This window comes from Balaenoptera physalus, assembly GCF_965194825.1.
Source record: "Balaenoptera physalus genome assembly, chromosome: 21".
Classification (NCBI taxonomy): domain Eukaryota; kingdom Metazoa; phylum Chordata; class Mammalia; order Artiodactyla; family Balaenopteridae; genus Balaenoptera; species Balaenoptera physalus.
This window is the reverse complement of record NC_138902.1, coordinates 14,685,202-14,707,717: the sequence shown is the minus strand read 5'-3', so window position 1 is coordinate 14,707,717 and position 22,516 is coordinate 14,685,202. Positions and strand designations below refer to the sequence as shown.

Sequence of the window (22,516 nt, the reverse complement as noted above, 5' to 3'; positions counted from 1 at the left end):
TCACGTGCGACAAAACGGAATGGGACAAAAACCTCAGAGGCCTTGGGGCTCTCTCTAATGTTCTCTTCATCTGTCTCCCTCACAGGGAAGTGATGCCGACATGGTGGATAAAAACAAGTGCTGCACCCTCTGTAACATGTCCTTCACCTCCGCGGTGGTGGCTGATTCACATTATCAAGGCAAAATCCATGCCAAGAGGTTAAAACTGTTGCTAGGAGAGAAAACCCCATTAACGACCACAGGTAGGTGTCTGAACAGTGATGGCGGGGAGACACCGAAATCCAGTGTCCGTCCCGTTCGTCAGCCTCCCTCTTCACGGGTGGCTGCCAGGATGAGAGTGGATGAGAGGAAAACCTAAAGGGATGAACAGGTAGCCCAGCGGAACTTGTGCTGTCATAAGACTGTTAAATTCAAGGGCTGGTTCTCTCAACCTGGCGCCTTCAGATTCGTAATTCAGCAGTTTGCATCTTCTGAATGGCTGTTTCCATCCTGCAAGATGTTGTCTGTCATATTTATCGTATATCATGTAAGATAATCTATCTATTATGTAAGGAACACTGTCCTTTCTAGTTTTGGTCTGTAATCAGTAGGGGTGATGGTTAGTGTATTGTACACATATTGCTTCCCTACTTACTCCTGGATAATGTTCTTATCTTCAGGGGGATAGGGAGGAGGAAAACGGGAGTCTTTAAAAACACTTCCATGTGCTGACACCCGGGGTGCACCCACCCCCTCCCCCCAGATGACATTTCAGTCATCTTTGTAGGGAATCTTGTGATTCAAGCCTATTAACTTCCACAATAAAAAGCTTAAACATTGATAACAGATCATTTGACCCTCTAGTTCTTCAGAAGTAACAAAAAAAAAAATTCTTCAGAAGTCTATTAAGTCATAGAACTACATTACTACTGTTATCATTTAATCAAGATAGATTCTTTGGACAAGATTTACATTGTGGCAAAGATGTTACTAGACTAGGTGATGATCCCAAGAAGTTGAGGGTATATTTCATGATGTTGACTTTTTCAGTGCAATTACAAGGTAGCAGTGCAGTGTATCTGGCTGCCTAATGAATCATGCATAAATCGTGGGTGTAATTATTTTTTCAATGGTATTTTTGAAATTGAAGAGAGTCTAAAACAATACTTGGCTTTTATCCTCACTGGTGTTTTTCTTAAGAAAGATATCTGCTTTTACTTGGAGACGAGCAAGGAATCTTTTCACTGCATTTTTCTACTTAGTTGAACTAAAGACTATTGTTTTTGGAAAGGTGGCTATGACATTCAGATATAGGATGGCATTGCAAAACACGTGGAATTTGGAGACAAGCTCAGCTTGATTTAGGCACATTCTGTGTGTTGACATTTGATAAGCAGGCACTTGGTCGAAACTCTTGATTTTTGCTCTCTAAAAGGTTGGATACTCACCTTGTAACCTACTCCCTCTCAAATCTCTTAAAATAGACACCTCAAAGAAACAACCACTGGAAAGTTTTTACCTGTTCTCCATGAATGTGTAACTAGCCCATTTGTTCTCTCTGCCTAAGCTTAGTATTGCTGTTAAAATTAATTTTGGGGGTGGTGATGGAAGAGAAGAGGCTATATCTTTGTTTATCACATTAATTAGCAAATGGGAGTTATTATTTCTGTAAAAAAAATCACCACCAGGCAAAAAAAAATAGTTCTTTGTGAATTTCAATACGTCCTTAAGATAACCAAGCATCAGTTTGTTTTTCTGAGTTATCCTCAGCGTTGTTAGTTGCCATCAATATATCCCAAAGGAAAAAGATCTAAAATACTTGAAGTGCAGTGTTTCCTTAATGACTTAGTCTTGGCGTCCATGGAGCTGGCCCAGTCCTCGCTGTGACAGGCATCAAGGCGCTGGGTGGGTGAGGAGGGAATGGGGGTGGGCGGGGGGAAGGTAGCACTCACAGCTCGTGGCTTGGGCTATGGAAACAGATGCTGGTTGTCTTTTCCCAGCATCTCTCTTTCTGCAGGTTAACCTCTCATCCATTCTCCTCCAAAGCTGCTTTGAGCAGAAAGGATCTTGGAACATGGTAACTTCAGACAGAACTGGAGAGCCTGGGAAGCTACGTTGGTCCCTGGGCTGGCATTGTTGTCAACCCAGCTGCTGGCAGGGAGCAAAGAAAGCAATGTGTCCTCCTAGAGGGAGGTGAGTCATTAGGTACAAGTGTAAGCAGAGGGTAGGCATTATGTCCTGAGGCACAGGACAAGGGTGGAGGGCCTGATAGGAGGGTGGAATCCAGCAATGGAGATTCTGGGTACCGAGATCGTGCTGAGACTCAAGCAGGGTACCAGCATCAAGAAAGTCGGGCAGGTGGTAGCAGGGTGCTGGCTGCGGTCCTGGGGCTCTAGGGAAAGAAAAGGCTGTTCAGAGCATGGCAGGGCACCGTCATTTTAGACCAGAGTGCTGGGCTGGAAACCAAGTATAAGGACACATCAGGAACCCGGTTTGCCAGACCTAGGATAGAGGTTGAGGCTTGGTCTCCAGCAGAATGCAGTTACTGCAAATGCAGGATAAGGACCAAGAGGCAGCAGAAAAGAATACCCAGGCCACGGGCTTCCTGAGCCCCCAAGTGCAACCCCTTCTGCTCCTTGAGTGGAGTCGGGATTGCCTGCCATCCGCCCTTGCTGCCTGCGGCCGAGCCCAGCAGTGGTGCCCGAAGGTTCACCGTGCTCTGTCCATCTAGGAACTGCTCTGCCTAATCAACCAGATTGGCTTGACATTACTTCTATCATGAAAACAAAAGGAAAAAAGAGAACATATAAATCCCAAACAACTGAATTCAGAAGCAATCTCCCTGCTCAGGTGTGCTGCTGAAGCCTCCCCTCCAGAAATAAGAGGCTCCTGAACGGTGGCGATTTCTGGGCAGGAATAATTGAAGTACAGCTCATTGCTTCTCCGAGCTGCTCCATCTGATGAGGGCGAGCGGTTGGTATCCGGGAATCATTACCTTTCCTCCTACTCAAGATGTGCTTTGATCAAGCATCAGCTGGGGATCCTGCCGAATTACATAGTTTAGGTTTGGGTTGCCTTTCCAGATGGACGTGTATTTACTAGAATTTCTGAAATGCTTGGTAGGACCACTAGAACAAAACCCAGTTCCGGATCTTGTTTGTTAGTGTGTTGTGGAATCTCTGCTCCAGTTCATGCTTTTCTAGATCCTTCTGTAAGATGAGAGCGTGGTGAGGACTCGGGACCCACCACGTTCTCCAAGCCTTGGCAGATTCCAGCGTGAAGGTCTTGCCCAGCTCGGAGGCTAGATTGAGGCTGCCGTGGTCGTGTCACTGCCACACTGTGGGAAGCGTTCCGAGGTGACTCAGAGGACAGAGGCCAGAATGGTGAAGGGCATGGAAATCCTCTCACTGGAGGGAGAGGAAAGGGAGTGGGGTTGTTTAGCACGGAAAAGAGATTACTCAGAAGGCTGTCATGGGAAAGAGTCATGCTGTGTGCGTGTTACCGGGTCCAAGTTCTCTCTGCTCGCCGCACGACAGGCCAATAAATCGGAGACAAGGTGTTGAGGCAGGGAATACGAAAGCCGCCAGACCAAGATTATGGCAGACTAAAGTCTCAAAATAACCATCTTATCGGGGTTTGGATGCCAGTTTATTTTATAGCACAGAGAAAGGAAGAAGATGAGGAAGTAAAGTAAGAAGGCCATAAGTTATGCAACTATCCCCTGGAATGGCCAGCCTCCGGGAGGGGATGTGTTCATTTCTTCTTTCTTGCAGCCATCTACAGGTGGAACAGGGTCCAGAGTTTCCCTGAACAAAGGCACTTCGGTTTAACATTCAGGCAGAGGGGCGGGGTTCCCCAGGGCAGGCAATTATGTATAGACAGTACCCTTTTAATGAACAAAAGCAGCGGAAAGCAGAGGTTACGGTAAAAGAAACAGATCCAACAGGTAGTCCAGTTCGGCTCTTCCCTGTTATGTGTGTGTGTGTATGCATATGTGTGTGTGTATTCATATGTGTGTGTGCACACATGCATGTGTGTGCCTGGGTGCAACAGATTCAACCAATGAGTAGGTAGACCTTAGGGGGTTAGATCTGAGCTCAAGATAAGGAAGGCTTTATTAGTGTTCAGAGACACTCAAAGGTGAGCTGTGTGTCTGGGGGCTACTTTTGAAGCAGAGGCTGGCTGACCACTTGGCAGGGCATTTCCTGAGTGGCTGCCACCATCATGACATTAGCCTAGAGGACACTTAATGTCCCTAGATTACATGGTTAGCCTGGATGACATTTAAAGACCTTCCAACCCTGAGATTCTCAGCGGATGCTACCTACAGGCTTGACCCACTGACATAATATGGCAGAAGAAATCCTAGCCGGGGAGTCAGGAGACAGGAAGTGAGGCCCTGGCTCTGTCTTGTCGCATCTCCTTTAGTAGCTCCACATACTTTTCAACCTTAGTTTTCCCATCAGTCGTCTATTTCTTATACCGGATGCATTTACCTCACTGGCCCTTTTACAGAGAAAATGATAGATTGAAAAGTGCTTTGAAAATTAGAAGGTCTTGTGTTCTTCCCAAGTGAGCCTTTGGTGAGTTGATGGGGGGTAGTAGGCAGCCTGACCCCTTTCCTCTATCAGAGCCTCTGACGTACTGATTATGATTAACATGGGGTTATTCAAACTCTGCCTTGGGAGGAGCACAAGGGTGCCCGGGATTGGGTCTCCTTGGAGACGGACCTTTCTGGGATGAGTTCTGTGAACCAAGGCGGGGCCTGGCCCAGGAGAGGGGGCAGTGCTGGTGCTGGTGGGCCGGGGGAGCAGGGACTGTGAACTCAGGGGCAGGGGGTGGCCACGGAGCCGAGGACACAAACAGGCTCTGGCGTTTAGGAAACCTGTCAGGTGGAGAGAGACACAGCCACCAAGCCGAGGGCAGGACTCTGCATCTGGGACTGAGGACTGGCAAGCAAATAGAGGTGACAGTAAATCTTTTTCAAGACAAGAACTTGGGCTTCCCTGGTGGCGCAGTGGTTAAGAATCTGCCTGCCAATGCAGGGGACACGGGTTTGAGCCCTGGTCCGGGAACATACCACATGCCGCAGAGCAACTAAGCCCGTGTGCCACAACTACTGAGCCTGCGCTCTAGAGCCCGCGAGCCACAACTACTGAGCCTGTGTGCCACAACTACTGAAGCCCGTGCACCTAGAGCCCATGCTCTGCAACAGGAGAAGCCACCGCAATGAGAAGCCCGCGCACCGCAACGAAGAGTAGCCCCCGCTCACCGCAACTAGAGAAAGCCCGCGTGCAGCAACAAAGACCCAAGACAGCCAAAAATAAATAAATAAAGTAAATAAATTTATAAAAAAAAAGAAAGAAAAGACAAGAACTCAACGTCTCTGAAGGATCAAACAAGGAACCAGACACCAGAATGAAGGCCCAGAAGGGAGTGCCAATCTCAGGTATATGGAAGGAGCTGTGTGATCAGAGTGGAAACATAAAGGGCTAGAAGGTTGATGTAAACCTGCTCACAGAAGGCAGGGATTGGCCCTGGAGGCCCCTCACAGGAGCCGAGTCTGTAGGTGAAGGGGAGCACTTCCAACAGAGCAGGGGAGGATGAGGAACCAGGTGGATGGCTCCATTCTGGGCTCCTGTGCCGTAAGCGGTGCTGGATTTTCCCCGTAGCTGCCTGGGTGCCCTGTAGGGGTATGTGTTCAATGGCTGCAGGTCTGCCATTGGTGGCGCCCCAAGGGTACTGTCACTGCCTGGAGGAGACCAAATAGTGTATCCAAATGTGTCCACTTCCGAATCCCCAGAACCTGTGAATATGTGTTACATGGCAAGGGGCAACTGACGTTGCCTATGGAATTAAGATTTCTGACCTCCAGAATGGTGATACAGTAAAACTGTATTGCTTTAAGCCACTAATTTTGTGGTACTTTGTGACAGCAGCCAGAGGAAACTAACACACCTGGGCTAAGTAAATACTTAGCCAAACAGGACACTCCTTTATGTATATTTTACTTATTTCACCTTGGGGAGCCTCAAATTCAACATAGGGAACTGACGTGACTGTTTTCAGAGACTTGCCTGAGGGAAGGAGGTATATCTTTGTATCAGGGCCTTACCCCCAAGTATAACTTATTACTTCGCTGTGCAAAACCGCTGCTGACTTTGTCCTGTGATATTAAGCAGGTCAGTCAGACCCCACCCTTTACTGGCTGAGGACTTCACCTGCCCAGACTGCCCTTTCCCAATCTGTACAATGGGTCTAATGCTGTTACTTATATCAAAGGCTTTCCACAATGATTATAGGATCTGATTAATAAATGCAAAGTGCTGATCACAGAGCCACGTAGAGCTCAGGAAATGTTTTGCTCTGTTTGCTTAGGAAATGAAGCTGTCTTTATTTACCCCGCTCTGAACTCCGGGCCATATAATTTTGCTCTTGAAATACCTTATTGTCTTGTCATCCAAGGCTGCTTCCGTTGTGTGAATCTACTTTACCAAGAGCACCTCCTGGAGGGAACAGGGCTCCACACTTGTTCTCCCGCATCCTCCCCGGACACAAGCTTGCCTGTGTTCCGTGTTCTTGAAACAGAGAGTGACAGCCAGTGTCACCTGGCGTTCTGTCCCTGCCTGAGGACAAGTACGAGTGCAGATGTAGGGGTCAGGGTACAGGTCACAGGAACCTGGGGAGAAGACGAGTCAAAACAGCCAGGGAAATCTGCCAAAGGAGACATAATCCAGCGTGACTGGGCAGAGAGGGAGGATGGAGCTAATAGGACTGAGCAGGAGACCGGATCTGAGCAGAGGGCAAGTCGGAGGATGGGAGAAGCGGGGCTCTGTGCTGTGTGCAGGGAGGGAGCCGTTGGTGGTGTTGGCCTGGGACGTCCAGGGTGTGGACTAGCCGAGTCCAGAAATCATAGGAGGAAGAGGCATAGTCGGTGCAGAAGCTTGGGGTGGGGCAGAGGTGGGCTGTGAGATGGGGACAGCAAAGCAGGGTCAGGGTGAGAGAAACTCAGAGGTTAGGAGGAGGGCCTGAGTCAGGGATCCAAGGGCCGTCGGATGCATCGGATGGGAGCAGGGCAGGGCAAACACAGAGCTGCGGGATTCTGCAGATCTATTTCTGGCTCTGTGGTCCCACCTGCTCCAGCCTCATGTGATGCCACAGGACACCAAGCTCAATGGGTAATTGAAGATTCCACTGATGCCATAAGAGGGGCTGCAGGAAGTCCTACTGGCTCTTCTCAACCAGCTCCAGTCCCACTGACTTTCTGGCCAAAGGTAGTTCCTGCTGCATCAAGCATGGGGCCTTGTTGGCCATCGATTCACCCTGCAACTCTGGCATTCTGGGACAGAAAATTCCACTCTAAGGGCTCATAGAAGTAGCTTCTCTACGGAAGCTGGAATTCTCTCATCTGGTACCCGCCTCAAGTGAGTTCATAACTTGGAGGTTTTAGTTCATTGTTTTCCTAGCTCAGTTCCTGTCACCCTTGGTCCTGGGAATGTAAAGGTGGATAAGACACCACACGCCCTTCTGAGGCTCGCCGTTTGGTGGAGGAAACGTGGGCCCTTGTCTACAATGAACAACACACCGTGAAGGTCTATGGATACACAGGATCTATTGAAGAACAGTTAGAATCATTGCAGTTGGAGAGATCTGAGAAGAATTTAGGATGAGACTTGTCCAACTAGGGCCTTAATAACTACATAACCTATGGCGTGGGGTGTTAGGGAGGGCTCTCAGTTTCTCACAGGAACCCTTTATCTAGCTCAGAGTTTCTAATCTCAGTGGCGCTGACATTTTTTACTGGCTAATTCTTGGCTGGGGGAGGGGTGCTGTCCTGTGCGTTGTACGATGTTTAGCAGCGTCCCTGGCTTCCACCCACTAGATGACAAAAGAGCCCCACTAGACATGTGACAATAGGAAACGTCTCTAGACATTGCCGGATGTTTCCTGGGGGGCAAAGTTGACCCCAGTTGAGAACTGCTGAGCTAGATCAGGTTTGGCAAACTTTGGCCCGAGAACCACATCTCACCTCTCATTGCCCGTTCTGTGTGGTCTGCAAGCCCCAAATGGTGTTTATGCATTTAAGCGGTTTAAAAAAAAATCAAAAGAAGAATATTTTGTGACACACGGCAAATATAGAAAATTCATATTTCGGTGTTCCATAAATAAAGTTTGATTGGAACACGACCGTGCTCATTCACCTGCGTTCTGTCTAGGCCGCTTTTGTGCCACGATGGCAGAGTTGAAACCACAGAATCCACAAAGCCTAAAATATTTGCTCCGAGGTCCTTTATGTGGAAGGTTTGCCCACCTCTGATCTAGACAATGAATGATCTCGGGGGGGAGAGGCGGCGAGGAGAGAGAGTGGTGGTATTCTAGGTGTGTGTGTATAAAATGAAACATTCCCCAGGACCACACACCTTCGAGAAGCTGGGGAGACACCGGATAGGGGTTAGTGGAGAGATCAGGACAGATGTGGGGACGTCAGAGAGACGAGCCTTGGGGAGGCACCTTGAGAGCAGAGAATGAGGGGAGGCCAGTGGCTCCCTCTTGTTGAGAGCAAGGAATTCTCCAGAGAAGCTGCAAGATGTGAGTGAGAGCAAATATCTCCACTAGGCCTGACATTCAAAGACATTTAGAAAACGAAAGAGATGAAATTATAACCAGATTTGATCAAAACCTTCATATGCTTATACCTCCTGATTTTAAATTCTTATTTGAAATCTGAAGTCTGATCTCTATAGTTTCCCAGGGGTGCTGTAACAACTTCTCATAAACTGGGTGGCTTAAAACGATAGAAATTTATGCTCATAGTTCTGGAGGCTAGAAGTCTGAGATCAAGGTGTGGGCAGGGCCTCGCTCACACTGAGGCTCTGCGGAAGAATCCTTGCCTACCTTCTGGAGGCTTCTGGCAGTCCTTGGCTTTCTGGATCCATCATCCCAATCTCTGCTTCCATTGTCACATGACCTTCCTCCCTTGCATCTGTGTGTCCTTTCCTCTTCTCATAAAGATACCAGTTATTGGGTCTATGGCTCACCCGAATCCAGTATGGTCCAGCTTAGTCTAAATAATTATATCTGCAAAAACCCTATTTCCAAAGGAGTTCCCATTCTGAAATTCTGAGCGGACATGAATTTGAGGGGAGGCACTGTTCAACGCAGGATACAACCACCTTCATTTAACTGAGGTCACTGGCCCCGATATTATGCTTGCTAGCGAGTGATTTTTCCCCTTTCTCTTTATGACCAACCCATACAAACAAAATAATTGAAATAAGAATGAGACTGACCTCTGACTCAAAATCCTAAAGAAAATCCTAAAAGAAAACATCCTTTAACTGTCCTTTAAAAAGTTTTCTTGAAGAAAATGTAAACGATTTAGAAGAAATTTGAAGCTTAGAATAAAACCTTTAAACTACAGGTATTTCCTGTTGTCTACCATTAATCAAAGTGAGATCTAAGATTACCCATAGTCTATATGGTTAGGTATTATATTTAGGATTAACGGGAAAATTTATTTGTGTTTGTGGCAGAGACATTGCTCATCCAAACACCTTTTGCTTCCTACCTTCCCCAGACTTTCAATTGGTTGGGAGTAGATGTCTTAAGACCGGGCTACGGGATGGAGGAGGGCCATTCAACCTACACTAGACTTTGCAAGAGCAAAAAAGAGGCCTTTATTGTGATACTTGGGGGCTGTTTGTTACTGCAGGAGAGCCTAATCCATCCTGCTTGATACATTGTCCCTGAAAGTTACTGTTTCACGTATAAGCTTTTATGAATACATCCATCATTCTTAGCCAGAATGGATACTGAGCACTTTCTTTTATATAACTCTCAGACATCACTGGCTTGACTCAAATTGGTGAAACACAGAATAGAGGGCAAACATAGGCCCTGAAATCAGACTTAGCTTTAAATTCTGGTTCTATTTGTGTGAATTTTACAAGTGATTTTAAGTCCTCAGCCCTCAATTTCATATTGGTAAGATTATAGTGATACTGAGATTATATAATTATTGTAATGAGGAAGAATATATATCTAAAATACTCACTATAGTGCCTGCCTCATGATTAATTATTGAATGAATATATGATTGTGTATAAATACTTACATAAGTATACACAAACACACAATCCTCATTATTTGTGGGATTTTGTATCTGTGAACTCACCTACTCACTAAAATTTATTTTTAACCACAAAATCAGCACTCATGGCATTTCATGGGCACTCACAGATGTGTGCAAAGTGGTGAAAAATTTGAGTTGCCCCATGTGTATGTTCTCAGCGGAAGGCAACACTCTATCTTCGAAATTTCAACCCTCATACTGCAAACAAGTGCCTTTTTTGCAATCTATTTCCTGCCAGGTGTTTTGCATTTTTGTGCTTTTTGTTGGAAATTTTGCCATTTAAAATGGCTCCCCTGGAGTGCTGTCTAGTTTTCCTAAGTGCAAGAAGGCTGTGATGTGCCTTACGGGGAAAATGTGTGTGTTTAGATAAGCTTTGTTCAGGCATGAGTTGTAATGTGTTGGCTTTGAGTTAAATGTTAGTGAATCAAAAATATATATTAAAGAAGGTGTCTTTAAACAGAAGCACACGTAAAACAAGATTCTGTATTGACCAGTTGATCAGAATGTGACCACAGGCTCACAGGAACCTAACTCTATTTCCCCAAGGAATACTCAGTCAGTATTTACTAATTCAGTATTCTTGGAGAGTTTATAGGATATAACTACCACGGATAACAAGAATCAACTGTCTACATGACAAAAGTTACTTTATATTCGTTACATTTATAAACTGTAGCTTTCAAAAAGTCTTTTCATCTCTCAACAATGAAGCAAAAATATATTGTATTTAAAAGATCCTGCCCTCTGGTAAAACTGTAGTTGAGCAGGCTGAATCTAACCTAATGAGATATACATATATATATATTTTTAACCTAATGATAAAATCAATGATCATAACTGATAATTGTTAAGATATTATCTCACCCTGGATTTCCCACCCCCCGAAAAAAAAGACACTATTTCAGAAATATTGCCTTCATTGTTTCGTTTAATCTTCATAATAAATACAAAGTATTATTAGCTCCATTTTGTTGATGAAGAAACTGAGGCTCTATAGGGTAAAGTGACTTGCCTGGTGTCACATAGTGAAATATATAATCAGAACTTGAACCCAGGATTTTTGATTGCATTTTCTAAGGCTTTTCCCTTGATCTCTAGGTGAGGATAAATAATTCTTCGTAAAATGATCTACAGACATTTGCTTACCTAATGAACAGCACGGTTCAACCCCCAAGACTCTCACTAAGATGACTGGAAGCAATAAAGCCACAGAGACAGATATTTATACACCTTCAATCAAGAATGTCTCTCAATTTAAAAAAATGAAGCTCAAAAAAAAAAAAAAAAAGAATTTCTCATTTGTGGGAACAGTGAACCACTGTGTGGGGAAGGAAATAGACAAGCAACGATCTTGTCCACTCTGCTTGTCCAGTGTGTGGGTGTATTTATCGTATATTCCTCTTCTGAAATCTTGTTGCTTGTCTCCTTTTTTCCCCTTATTTCCTATTGAAAACGAGACAGACAGAGATTTAGAACTTTTCCATAAGTCTCTATGGCTGATACCCAACTGCTTATTTGAGTTCTCTGTTGAATGAATAAAGAAAAGGGTATTCTGGATCCGTTTGAAACTTAAACAAATTCGCGTTTTGAATAATATATGCATTTCAGATCCAATCAGTGCCTCATATTTGCATTGAAGATTTTCTCCACCACAGCAGTTCTATCATCCGAATCATGTTGTTTGGTGTGCCTGGCATAAACTGTCTAGATACTTGTTTTAATAGATGCAAACAATAGTTTGTCAAACAGGCCGATCTTCATAGTGGTGTGTTTTCTTTTAAATTAGGAAAGCTGACTTGTTCTAAGGCATTGTCCTCAGATCAGTGCACTTGTTCCAATGATGACTGTGGCTTTTCTGATGCTTATGAATGCAACAAGTAATAGATTCATAGAGTTGCAGAACTGGAACGCTCTTAGCAATTATTATTTCAACCACCTCATTTTCCCGATGAGGACACTGAAGGCTAGAGAGATGACATTATTTGCCCAAAGTGATAAAACTGGTTGATGGCAAAGAGGCTTCTCTTCTCTTGCGGTGATCTTTCCCTTGTGTCACACTGTCAGGAGAAAACACACAAGTCAGGCCGCTGACTACCCTATAGGGAATCAGGTTTTTTTTTTTTTTTTTTTTTTTAACATCTTTATTGGAGTATAATTGCTTTACAATGGTGTGTTAGTTTCTGCTTTATAACAAAGTGAGTCAGTTATACATATACATATGTTCCCATATGTCTTCCCTCTTGCATCTCCCTCCCTCCCACCCCTCTAGTTGGTCACTAAGCACCAAGCTGATCTCCCTGTGCTATGCGGCTGCTTCCCACTAGCTATCTATTTTACGTTTGGTAGTGTATATATGTCCATGCCACTCTCTCACCCTGTCACAGCTTACCCTTCCCCCTCCCCATATCCTCAAGTCCATTCTCTAGTAGGTCTGTGTCTTTATTCCCGTCTTGCCACTACGTTCTTCATGACCCTTTTTTTTTTTTTTCCCCTTAGATTCCATATATACGTGTTAGCATTATTTGTAGTGAGGTGGATGGAGTTAGAGTCTGTCATACAGAGTGAAGTAAGTCAGAAAGGGAATCAGGTTTTAAACGAATTAGCATGAGAGGTAAGCCAGATTCTTTTGGTCATGATCATAAGAGGCTTGGAACAATGATTAAATCAAGGCTACTGTCTTTTTATTTTATATTTGATGACCAATAAAACAACGCATCGGTGATTGGGTAGAATTAAAGATTTCAACAATGAGGCTACCTCCCAGCTGATTTTCACAAATCTTTTTAAATACCACAAGCTCACTTTTCTCCTCTGGGTAATCCAACAGCAGTATAAGATAGTTGATGATTTCGGCAGCTTTTATGATGCAGTTATACCTTTATTCCAGAAAGTGTTCTTTGACACATTTTTAGGAAGGAATACAGTAGACCAGTAAAACAATCAACTTCCTGTGCTTACTCTGAAGCTGTCAATAAGAGGCATGGTCAGGACTTGGCATCCACACAGAATGCATTATGATTCAGAAAACTGTGAGTGAGATTTTCTGGCAACAACTATTAAATTATTGACTAAAGACAAGAACCCTGAAACTGTCTAGTTTATGAAATCGAGAAGGCACTTGTAAAGTAAGCATTCCACCTAAAATAATTGGTAGTAAATGTCCCAGACTGTATTCTCATCCTCTGAAACATCTATGTATTTTAAACATCAGCCTTAAAAGTCTTGCTTAACACTCAGTTTGGTTTCTTCAATAATCAGATGCAGTAAGTGTGAATTACTGGATAATACTTGAGTGCCACAAATATTAAATTTCTTTATATTTAAAAAATCAATTTACAAGACTTCTGTCCTCTAGCCTTGAAGCTTGGTGAGAAGGCCAGTCTTGGTCATTCCTTGGGGTATCGTCTCCATCTTCAGGGCCACACAGGGGCCTAGGAGCATGTGGGTGCCCTCAAAGCGGTCCCTCAGCCTGTGGGCTCTGGCTACTTTCTGATCACCCAGGAGGCTGCTGGGTACTGGGCTTACACAGGTTCAAGGTGAAGACCCAGGACTTCCTCAGAAGTGGGTCTAACTTTCCTCTCTGCCTGTGCAGCCTGGCATATTCCTCCAGGTCAGTGACTTTCTTTGGTGGTTTCATCCCCTCTTTGCCAAGCTAGGCTTTCAAAGAGAAGGCCGTGGTCCCATTATAGACATTCCCGGGACATCCTGCCACCTTGGACACCCAGGTCTCTATCCATACGTACAATCCTCTTTTTTCCTAGTCCCTAACAATCCCTTTCCTGACATCAGTCACACGCCTCTGACACTCAGATCCCTTTGCCTCTCAGCCAGCCCAGAACAAATGCATGGGTTCCTTCTCTCGTGGGGGTGAGGAAAACCGCAGCTTCAAGGCTCTCATGTTGGAATGCGATAGAAAAGCACCTTTCCTCTTCATGAAGTGAGTCTATAGGAAAATAGGCGGTTTCTCCAGGGGTTATCCTGCATGATAAAGTGTCATGTGATCCAGACACCAAGCAAGTTTCCCTGCCTGAAAACAGAAAGATGACATTTCATGCTTTCTTACTGTATGATCAGCCTCCAGAGAAGTTGCTTCTCCTGTGTAGGATTTCCTGCTAAGTGACTCTCTTCACTTGTCTACTGGGCACACACTAGTTTATGGCTTTAATGGAAAATCCATCTAGGTTTTCAAGAGGATGTTGTCTACTGTGAGGGGGGAGGAGTTGCAGCCACTCTTATAGTTAATGATACTGGCTAAAGACACCACCTGGGAGTTCCAGGTGCAGCCCTCAAAACCGAAAGATACAAAAGTCTTTGGAAGCCAGGAGCCCTCGGTCACTGGAAGGCATGATGGCCACTCTCTCCCACCTGCTGGAATCAGTTACCCGGGCAGCAGGAGTCTGGGGTTAAAGGCCTCCTCACGAATTCTCACTGTAATTACATCTCGATTAGTGCAAAGCGCTAATCATGACATCTTCATTTTGCTTTTCAGTCAATAGAGCGGATGAAATATTAATACTTGAATTTTCATTTTCAGATAGTAGAACTAATAGATCAAGAATGCTGATGGGCGAGGGAGGCGAAAACTAACTCTGGCAATGTTTTCCTTGATCTTTCTTAATACCAAGGGGAGGGGATTTTTAGTCAAAATAAGTCAGAAAGAAAGATGTACATATATCTGTTTAACCCTGATGATTTAATATTCAAGAATTTTGCTTTTTGGAAAAAAAATGTTATGTTTCATCCAGAGACTAGTTATGTCTAGGAATTCACAGAATCTGGACTTAGCATCTTATCTATCTATCTGTTTCCAGTAAGGTTCCATTTCATTCTAAGTCCCAGTATCTGGTGTGATTTAAACACTCTTCCCCTCCACCACTGGGTATTAATAATGCTCACATTCTGTAAACCTCCCTCAGGTCCCCATCCTGGGGCCAGGAAGCCTGCTTCACATCAGGCATGAAGTCCCTTAAGCTACCTGTATTCCAAAGGCCTACTGTTCCAGACTCAATCTGTTTCCCTCTTTGAGCAGCTTTGGAAAACAGCTGGCCGTTGGTCCAAATGCCATAGTCCTCTATGAGTCTCAAGATGTATAAGTCTGCAGCCTCCTTTCTTCTGGTTCAGCCATTCCGAATCCTTTAACCGTTACTGATGCCCCGTTCTTCCGAGAGCCAGCTCTCTGGCTCTTCTGTATCATTCTACAACGTGTGCCGTTTACTTTGGTAACCAGCCACTTACAACAAGCTCCCTGAACGTTTCATCACCACTGCGTCAGCTTATTCTCACCCAACACTGCCCTCCCTCATGCTCACCGCGTTCCCAGTCTTTGCTGGGCCAACCTCTGGGCCCACTTGTGGCAGAACTAAAATCAGCACAGCAGGGAGCTCAGCTCGATGCTCTGTGACCACCTAGAGGGATGGGATGGGGAGGGTGGGAGGGAGCCTCAAGAGGGAGGGGATACGGGGATATACGTATACATATAGCTGATTCACTTTGTTGTACAGCAGAAACTAACACACCATTGTAAAGCAATTATACTCCAATAAAGATGTAAAAAAATAATAATAATAATAAAGTCAGTGTGGGGCAGTGGAAAAAACATGGAGCCGGAGTTAGGAGATCTGAGTTCCAGTCACAGTTTCCTCTGTGGCCAGGATGCTTGGGAACTAACATTCACCAAGCAGGTACTTTGAATCCTCACAGCAACGATATGAGGTTGAACAATTAGCCCCATTTTATTGTCTAATTAGAAACCCCACCCTGAGTTGTGGTTGGATTTCATTTAAAAACCATGTTATTTTTTTTATCCCCTTTGTCTCTTTTGATTTTTTTTTAAGAAAGCACATAATCTTCTGTAGAATTAATGCAACATAATAAAATAGTTCTAAATTTTTTAAATTTATTTTTTACTTTTTATTTTTTTAAAGCCTACTGCAGCCGGTATTCCCAGGTGGTCTCCCACCCAAGTACTAACCAGGCCCGACCCTGCTTAGCTTCCGAGATCAGACGAGATCGGGCGCATTCAGGGTGGTATGGCCATAGACCTAAAACAATTTTAGTATTTATTAAATAAGAAAGCTGTCAATTGGAATAAGGAGGGAAAAAGGAAGTTTATTTAAAAACTAACATCTGCAGGAAAACAGCCAAAAAGGTGTCTAGAGCCTGTTACACCTTCCTTCTGACAGGAGAGGGTTGGAAACGTGCTCTGGGAGACCTCGCGCTAACCCAGCAAGACTCTGCCTAGGCTCCAAGTTCTAAATTCTACACGTCATTGTACAAGATGCCACTTGAAATGAAAGATGTTTCCATTCCAAGAGGGCCGGAGTGGTGCTGTACGTCTCACGGGGAAGACGGTGTCAGTTATAGTCACAGGAATCACAGATTCTTGGGAAGGTCAAGGTGAATGTGGGGTCCAAGCCAGAGGGTGTTCCTTCAGCCCCATGGTTCCCAGCCCTGGCCGCACACTAGAAGCACCTTGCAAAAGTGTTACTGATGCTACGCCCTGAGCCAAGGGATCCTGATTTAATTGGTCTGGGTTGTGGCCTAGAGTCCATAAGTATTCAGCTCCTCCCAGATGATTCTAACCCTTAGCCAGGGATGGGAACCACTGAATCCTAATTCAGTGCTTTCCAAATTTAATTTGCATATGAGTCATCTGAAGCTCTCATAAATGTAGGTTCTCATCCAGTGGTCCACGACTGGACCTGAGACTTGCATCTCCAGTAAACTGCCAGGCGATGTTGATACTCTCGGTCCTTGGAGCACACTCAGGGTAGCAAGTGTTAAGAGGCTTCACCCTCCTTGGCTGTTAATGGCACTCTTGTCCTAAAAATTCTTCAGCTGAGAGCTTTTCTGTTCTCTCTTACACACTCCCTTTTGGCTGTGTCTGCCTGGCAATGCACTGTGCAATTTATGGTCAAAACCATAGTTAAAGGAATGATTATGGATGATACGTCTAAACGATTCGGGCTCTGAGTAGGCTTCTGTTTCCACAGGAACTGGATTGCCTAATGATTTTCTAGCATTTATCTTCAAAGTCTTATCTAGCCTAAAACCCCTTCCTTATATACAATCATCCTCTACCCAGCAACCTCACTGCTCAAGATCAGAAGCAGTGGTGTAAGGCCGTGGGGTCCTTAAACTCTTTGGGGCTGGAGAACCTTCTTGCTTTAGCTTTTAATATTCTGGATTCTCTTGATCCAGCTATTAGGGGGCAGCTCGCACGATGGGGCCGGGTAACCCCATCTGTGTCACAGTCTGACCTCTGGAAGTTCTCGGGTTGCTTTGAGGTTTATAGAGCTGACTCCAAAGAACACCAAATCTTCAGACTTAGCAGTTTCTAAGTGGCAGTTAATGCAAAATACTTTATGTCTAGATTATTTGGATTAACCAGATAGATACATGCAAGATAGATGCAGAGCTAATATTCATAGTTTTAAATACAAAGTAGAGGCAATTTTCATAACTTTCAAACTCTGGGTTATTGAGGTCAATGTTACTTTTAGGGATGTGGGCTTAAGGTAACTCAAAGCTGAGGCTGGATGGAGAAGCCAGGAGATCGCTTTGGGGCCGCGGGGGATGCTGCCTAAGGGTAAAGAAGAAAAGTGTAGATGCACGTGTTCTACTCAGGGGACAGTATCAGCGCTAACTTCCCTAAAATTACTTCTAAAGTTTCAGCTTCCCTCCAGCCCAGGCCGAAAGGCCACCCTCTTTCTCTGTCTTCCTCCAAACTTAGCTTGCACTTTATCTCTGCTGTGCTTCTGGCACTGATCACTTTTCTCATCTTTGAAGCCTCTGTAAATATTCATAGGCTATAAGAAACGATCCAGGAAGCTGGCTCCCTGGTTGAATAGCTGATGCCGCTGGATAAGTAAATCATTCCCATCCCTGAGCGTGGCGTATGGATTAGGTGACGCCGGAGAACGATGGCAGAATGAAAAGTGCAGGAGTTAGTATCCGTTCCCAGGGGTCAGCTCATCGGCCCTCCCTCGCCCTCTGACAATACTGGCTGTGGTCTGGGGGATGCTCTCCCGCTCACCACTCTAAGGATGGCACCTGCTGGGGGCAGGCATGGGGGTGGCAGTGAATCGAGTCTCTCTCCGGGAAGCTGACTTTCTGCCTCTCACCTGAGATTTGTGAAGAGAGGCACTTCGAGCAGTGCCCAATTAGCAGGTCATTAATTCTTGCTCAAGCAATAGCGAAGTATACAGTAGGATGTCATAACTCTTCATGTCCAAACAACTTAATGAGTATTTATGTCCTAATGACTTAGCAGCCGTGTGCAAAAATAATGCGCGTCAGGACTTGCCTGGTGGCGCAGTGGTTAAGAATCAGCCTGCCAATGCGGGGTACACTGGTTTGAGCCCTGGTCCGCGAAGGTCCCACATGCCGCAGAGCAACTAGGCCCGTGCACCACAACTACTGAGCCTGTGAGCCACAACTACTGAGGCCCGCTCGCCTAGAGCCCATGCTCTGCAGCAGGAGAAGCCACCGCAGTGAGTAGCCCACGCACCACAGTGAGGAGTGGTCCCGACTCGCCACAACTAGAGAAAGCCCGCCCGCAGCAATGAAGACCCAACGCAGCCAAAAATAAATAAATAAAATAAATAAATTTATAAAAAAAAATAATAATGCACGTGCATTGAAAGAAGTCTTAATTTTGTACTTTATCCTTAAATAACCACACTGACTAATGGATGCGTTTGCCTGTTGGGCACTGCGTAACTTCTCAAATCTTTGAATTACACTGGACTTTATCAACTTCATTTCCTGTTCCTCATTGATTGGTTGGATGGATTGGAGGTACACAGCAGCCTCTGGAAGTCCAGCTTCACAGGAATATGAGCTCACTGAAAGGACTGTAGCATCTCATGCTGAAACTGTGAATTACCTGGAGACAGTGGTTCCCATGGGGTCTGATGGATTCACTATGCTTTCTCAGGACTTTAAAAGATCGTATGGGCTCTTCTGTGTGTTCACTGCATCATCCAGGGCACCTCTGCACAGAGTTTGAGAACAGAGGTGATAACCGAAGATTGTGAGACTGAACTCAGAGGGAATAAAGCACCTTAACTGAATAGTGTTTGAAAACCGAATGCCATGAGTGTATTGTACCCACAACGCAGCAGGGCTTTTTAAGATCAGTCTGGACAGAGAGGATGCTATCACATCATCTTAGCAGAATGTCCTAAGGTAAAACCATGATTCCTTCTCTTACATAGATAGCTTGATGGAGAAAAAACGAGTCCTCTTATTCCACAAGCCTTGATTTAACACGCACTGGTTCTGGGCACCTGGGATACGTCAGCGGACAAAATTGATAAAGATTCTATCCTCCTGAAACTTACGTTCTGTCCTCCTGTTTCCAATGCGTAAAAGAATGTGGAGTACCACAGCCTTAGGATTCTTTTGTCAAACAACATGAGAAAGTTATAAAATGGCTTTTATCTCCTCTCAAGTTCTATTTAATGACTTATTCTCAAAGATTAGGATTCTGCAGAAAACAGGCGTACTTAAGGTATTTAGAACCTAATCAGTGACTGAACCAGAGGGAATTATTCTATATTAATGAAAATCAATAATCTATGAATAGGGTATTAATGAAGACTGATGATCTATGAATGCAGTGTGGGTGAGGAAGCAGTTCTCACTAATAGGCTGATTATACTTAGATTGTTGATACAAAATTGAATTGGAATGATGGTTCTGGTAAGTCACCCTCATCTTTGTTTATTCTCAGGAAGTGTTTAATGGTACATACTTTGGAACTTGGGATATTTGACAGTGTTCTTTAATTTCCTTCCTGGCATCGAAGAAATAGCACCTGGATTTTCCTATCTTGCAGCTTCAGGTAGCAGTATTCACTTCCAAACATATCAGATGAGAAGGAAGAGAGATACTTCCTTTTACCTAAATCTTTAGAGCCATTTCAGGGTCGGCTGTGGTGGGAAAGGAGTTGCCCCATATCTTTTGGAGAAATAGGAGAAGCTGGAGCTTTTATATGATATTCTGACTGAGTCAGCTTTCTCCCAACCTATCCCACCCCCATCAAAAATAAATTAATAAATAAATCAGTGCAAAGAAAATCTTGTGAGGTTTAATCTGAGACCTTGTTGTGGCACCAAAAGTCCCTTAAGCAGTGTTTTCTAGACTTTGCACTAAAAGAAGTTCGCATGAAATGTGACCTCTATGTAAGATGAAAAATAAAAATGTTTTTCCCCTTCATCAAGGGTTGTATGAGTATAAACCACATCACTCATCATCCACAACTTAAAAATAACCACTGCTAAGATTTTTATTTATAGTCTTCTAGCCTTCATATATAGTTTTATATGTCTATGTGTATAATTTAATAAGTAATTTGGTTTACATCCCACATGTAACCTCCATCTTTTAATTTATATTATATCCTGAATGTTTCTCCAGGTCACTAAATTTCAGAGTATAGAGATCCACAGTTTATTTAATTCATCCCCACTTGTGAACATCTAACTTGTTTTTAATCCTATGAAGTAAGTTTAATCACACCATCAAAGATTTTAAATTCAGCTATCACAAGCCATTTATTAAAACATGAAAATCCCCTGAGTTGATATTAACTGAAATTTACTAGCTCTTTTCTTCATTTATTCATCACATGTTCATTGAGCGTTTATCATCTACACAAGAGGCACTCTCCTCTGTGAGAAGTACAGAGGAAGTGTACGTTTTGAGCTCTAACTTTGCACAATTTGCACAGTTGAGGCATTTACCTGCAGAAGAGGCTGGACTGTTTGGAGGCTGAACTGTTTGGAGGCTGAGCTGAGTCAATGTGTAGTGACAGCTGCTCCTCAGCCAGGCACTGAATGGTCTAGTCACATTGAAGTGTCAACTGCATTTGCAAAAAACAGTGATACTTGCTGAAAAATTCCTCCTGTCTTTAATTTGATTTAGGATAGGAAGAAAAAACAGAAAGGCAGTTTATCATAGGGACTGGAAATCAGAAAAATTATTTTAGAGAACATGCATATTTCCAAAGAATCCCTACTGAGAACAGATGCTGAAACCTAGGAAGTGTGTCCTGACTCTGTGGTTAATTTGCCTGTTTATTTGGCCTGTTGCTCCCTTGGCATCACTGGGAACTAGCTGACATTGAAATATGGTGCTGGGCCTCAAGTCAGAAGGTCTGGTCTTTGCTATTTCCTTTGCTGTTTATTAATTAGGGGCCCTATGCTGGTTGATTTATCTCCCTGAGCTTCAAGCTGCCCCATTGGTCAAACTGAATTTGGGGGCAACTCAAATTTTAAAAAATACATGGAACAGATGTAATAGAATAAACTGCATGATATCACAAAACTTGGAAGAATTAGTAATGTAGATAAGAACACTTAGGTGAGAAAAACACATGCTTTTTTTTGAATGTATTATGGACTTCTATTTTTTTAATGTTTTATTTTTATACAACTTTTAAAGGTTAGTTTCCATTTAGTTATTCCTAAATATTGGCTATTTTCCCCGTGTTGTATAATACATACTTGAGCCTTTCTTACATCCAATAGTTTGTAACTTCCACACCCTCCCCCCCATAATGCACCTCCCCCCTCCCCACTGGGAACCACTAGTTTGCTCTCTATATCTGTGAGTCTGCTTCTTTTTTGTTATATTCACTAGTTTGTTTTATTTTTTAGATTCCACATATAAGTGATATCATACGGTATTTGTCTTTCTCTGTCTGACTTATTTCACTTAGTATAATGCTCTCCAAGTCTATCCATGTTGCTGCAAATGACAAAATTCTGTTCTTTTTTGATGGCTGAGTAGTATTCCACTGTGTGTGTGTGTGTGTGTGTGTATATACATATATATACACACACACATATATACATGTATATATGTATATATACCACATCTTCTTTATCTGTTCATCTGCTGATGGACACTTAAGTTGCTTCCATATCTTGCCAACTGTAAATAATGCTGCTATGAACATTGGGATACATGTATCTTTTTGAATTAGTAGAAAACCACTGATTTTAAAATGAGTCCATTTATGGGATTATTTTGAAAGCCCCCAGATCCTTTGTAAGAATGAATGAAAGAGGGGGAGAGAAAAGGAGGAACAAAGAAGAAGGAGAGAGAGAGAGAGAAAGTGTAGGAGATAGAAGATGCTATTGCAAGTCTCACTTGTGGAGGTGTGAGAGTTGACGGGCGCCCTGTAACTGTGGACTGGAAAGCAGACAGGCAAGTGAGAACACCATTTCCTGGAGGTTGTGGTACCCCCTTCTCTGGCAAAGGACACCCACTTGGTGCCCTAACAAGTAAACCTTTGAGATCTATCAGTGGATCCTGTCTGCTTGGTTGAAAGAGAACCTGCTCTGGTCTCCTGAATAGTTATTTCCAAACTTTTTCCTAATTCTTTTCTCCAGTGGG

The 22,516-nt window shown here is 43.9% G+C and overlaps 1 protein-coding gene across 2 annotated transcripts in view; it reads left to right on the top strand.

Moving 5' to 3' along the window:
• Nucleotides 1-22,516, top strand: part of ZMAT4 (zinc finger matrin-type 4) — a 352,855-nt gene that overhangs the window by 198,349 nt on the left and 131,990 nt on the right. For both annotated transcript variants that reach the window (XM_082444191.1, XM_082444190.1), the window contains one exon: nt 86-242. In XM_082444191.1, the coding sequence (XP_082300317.1) occupies nt 86-242 (157 nt within the window). The remainder of the gene's footprint in view (nt 1-85; nt 243-22,516) is intronic.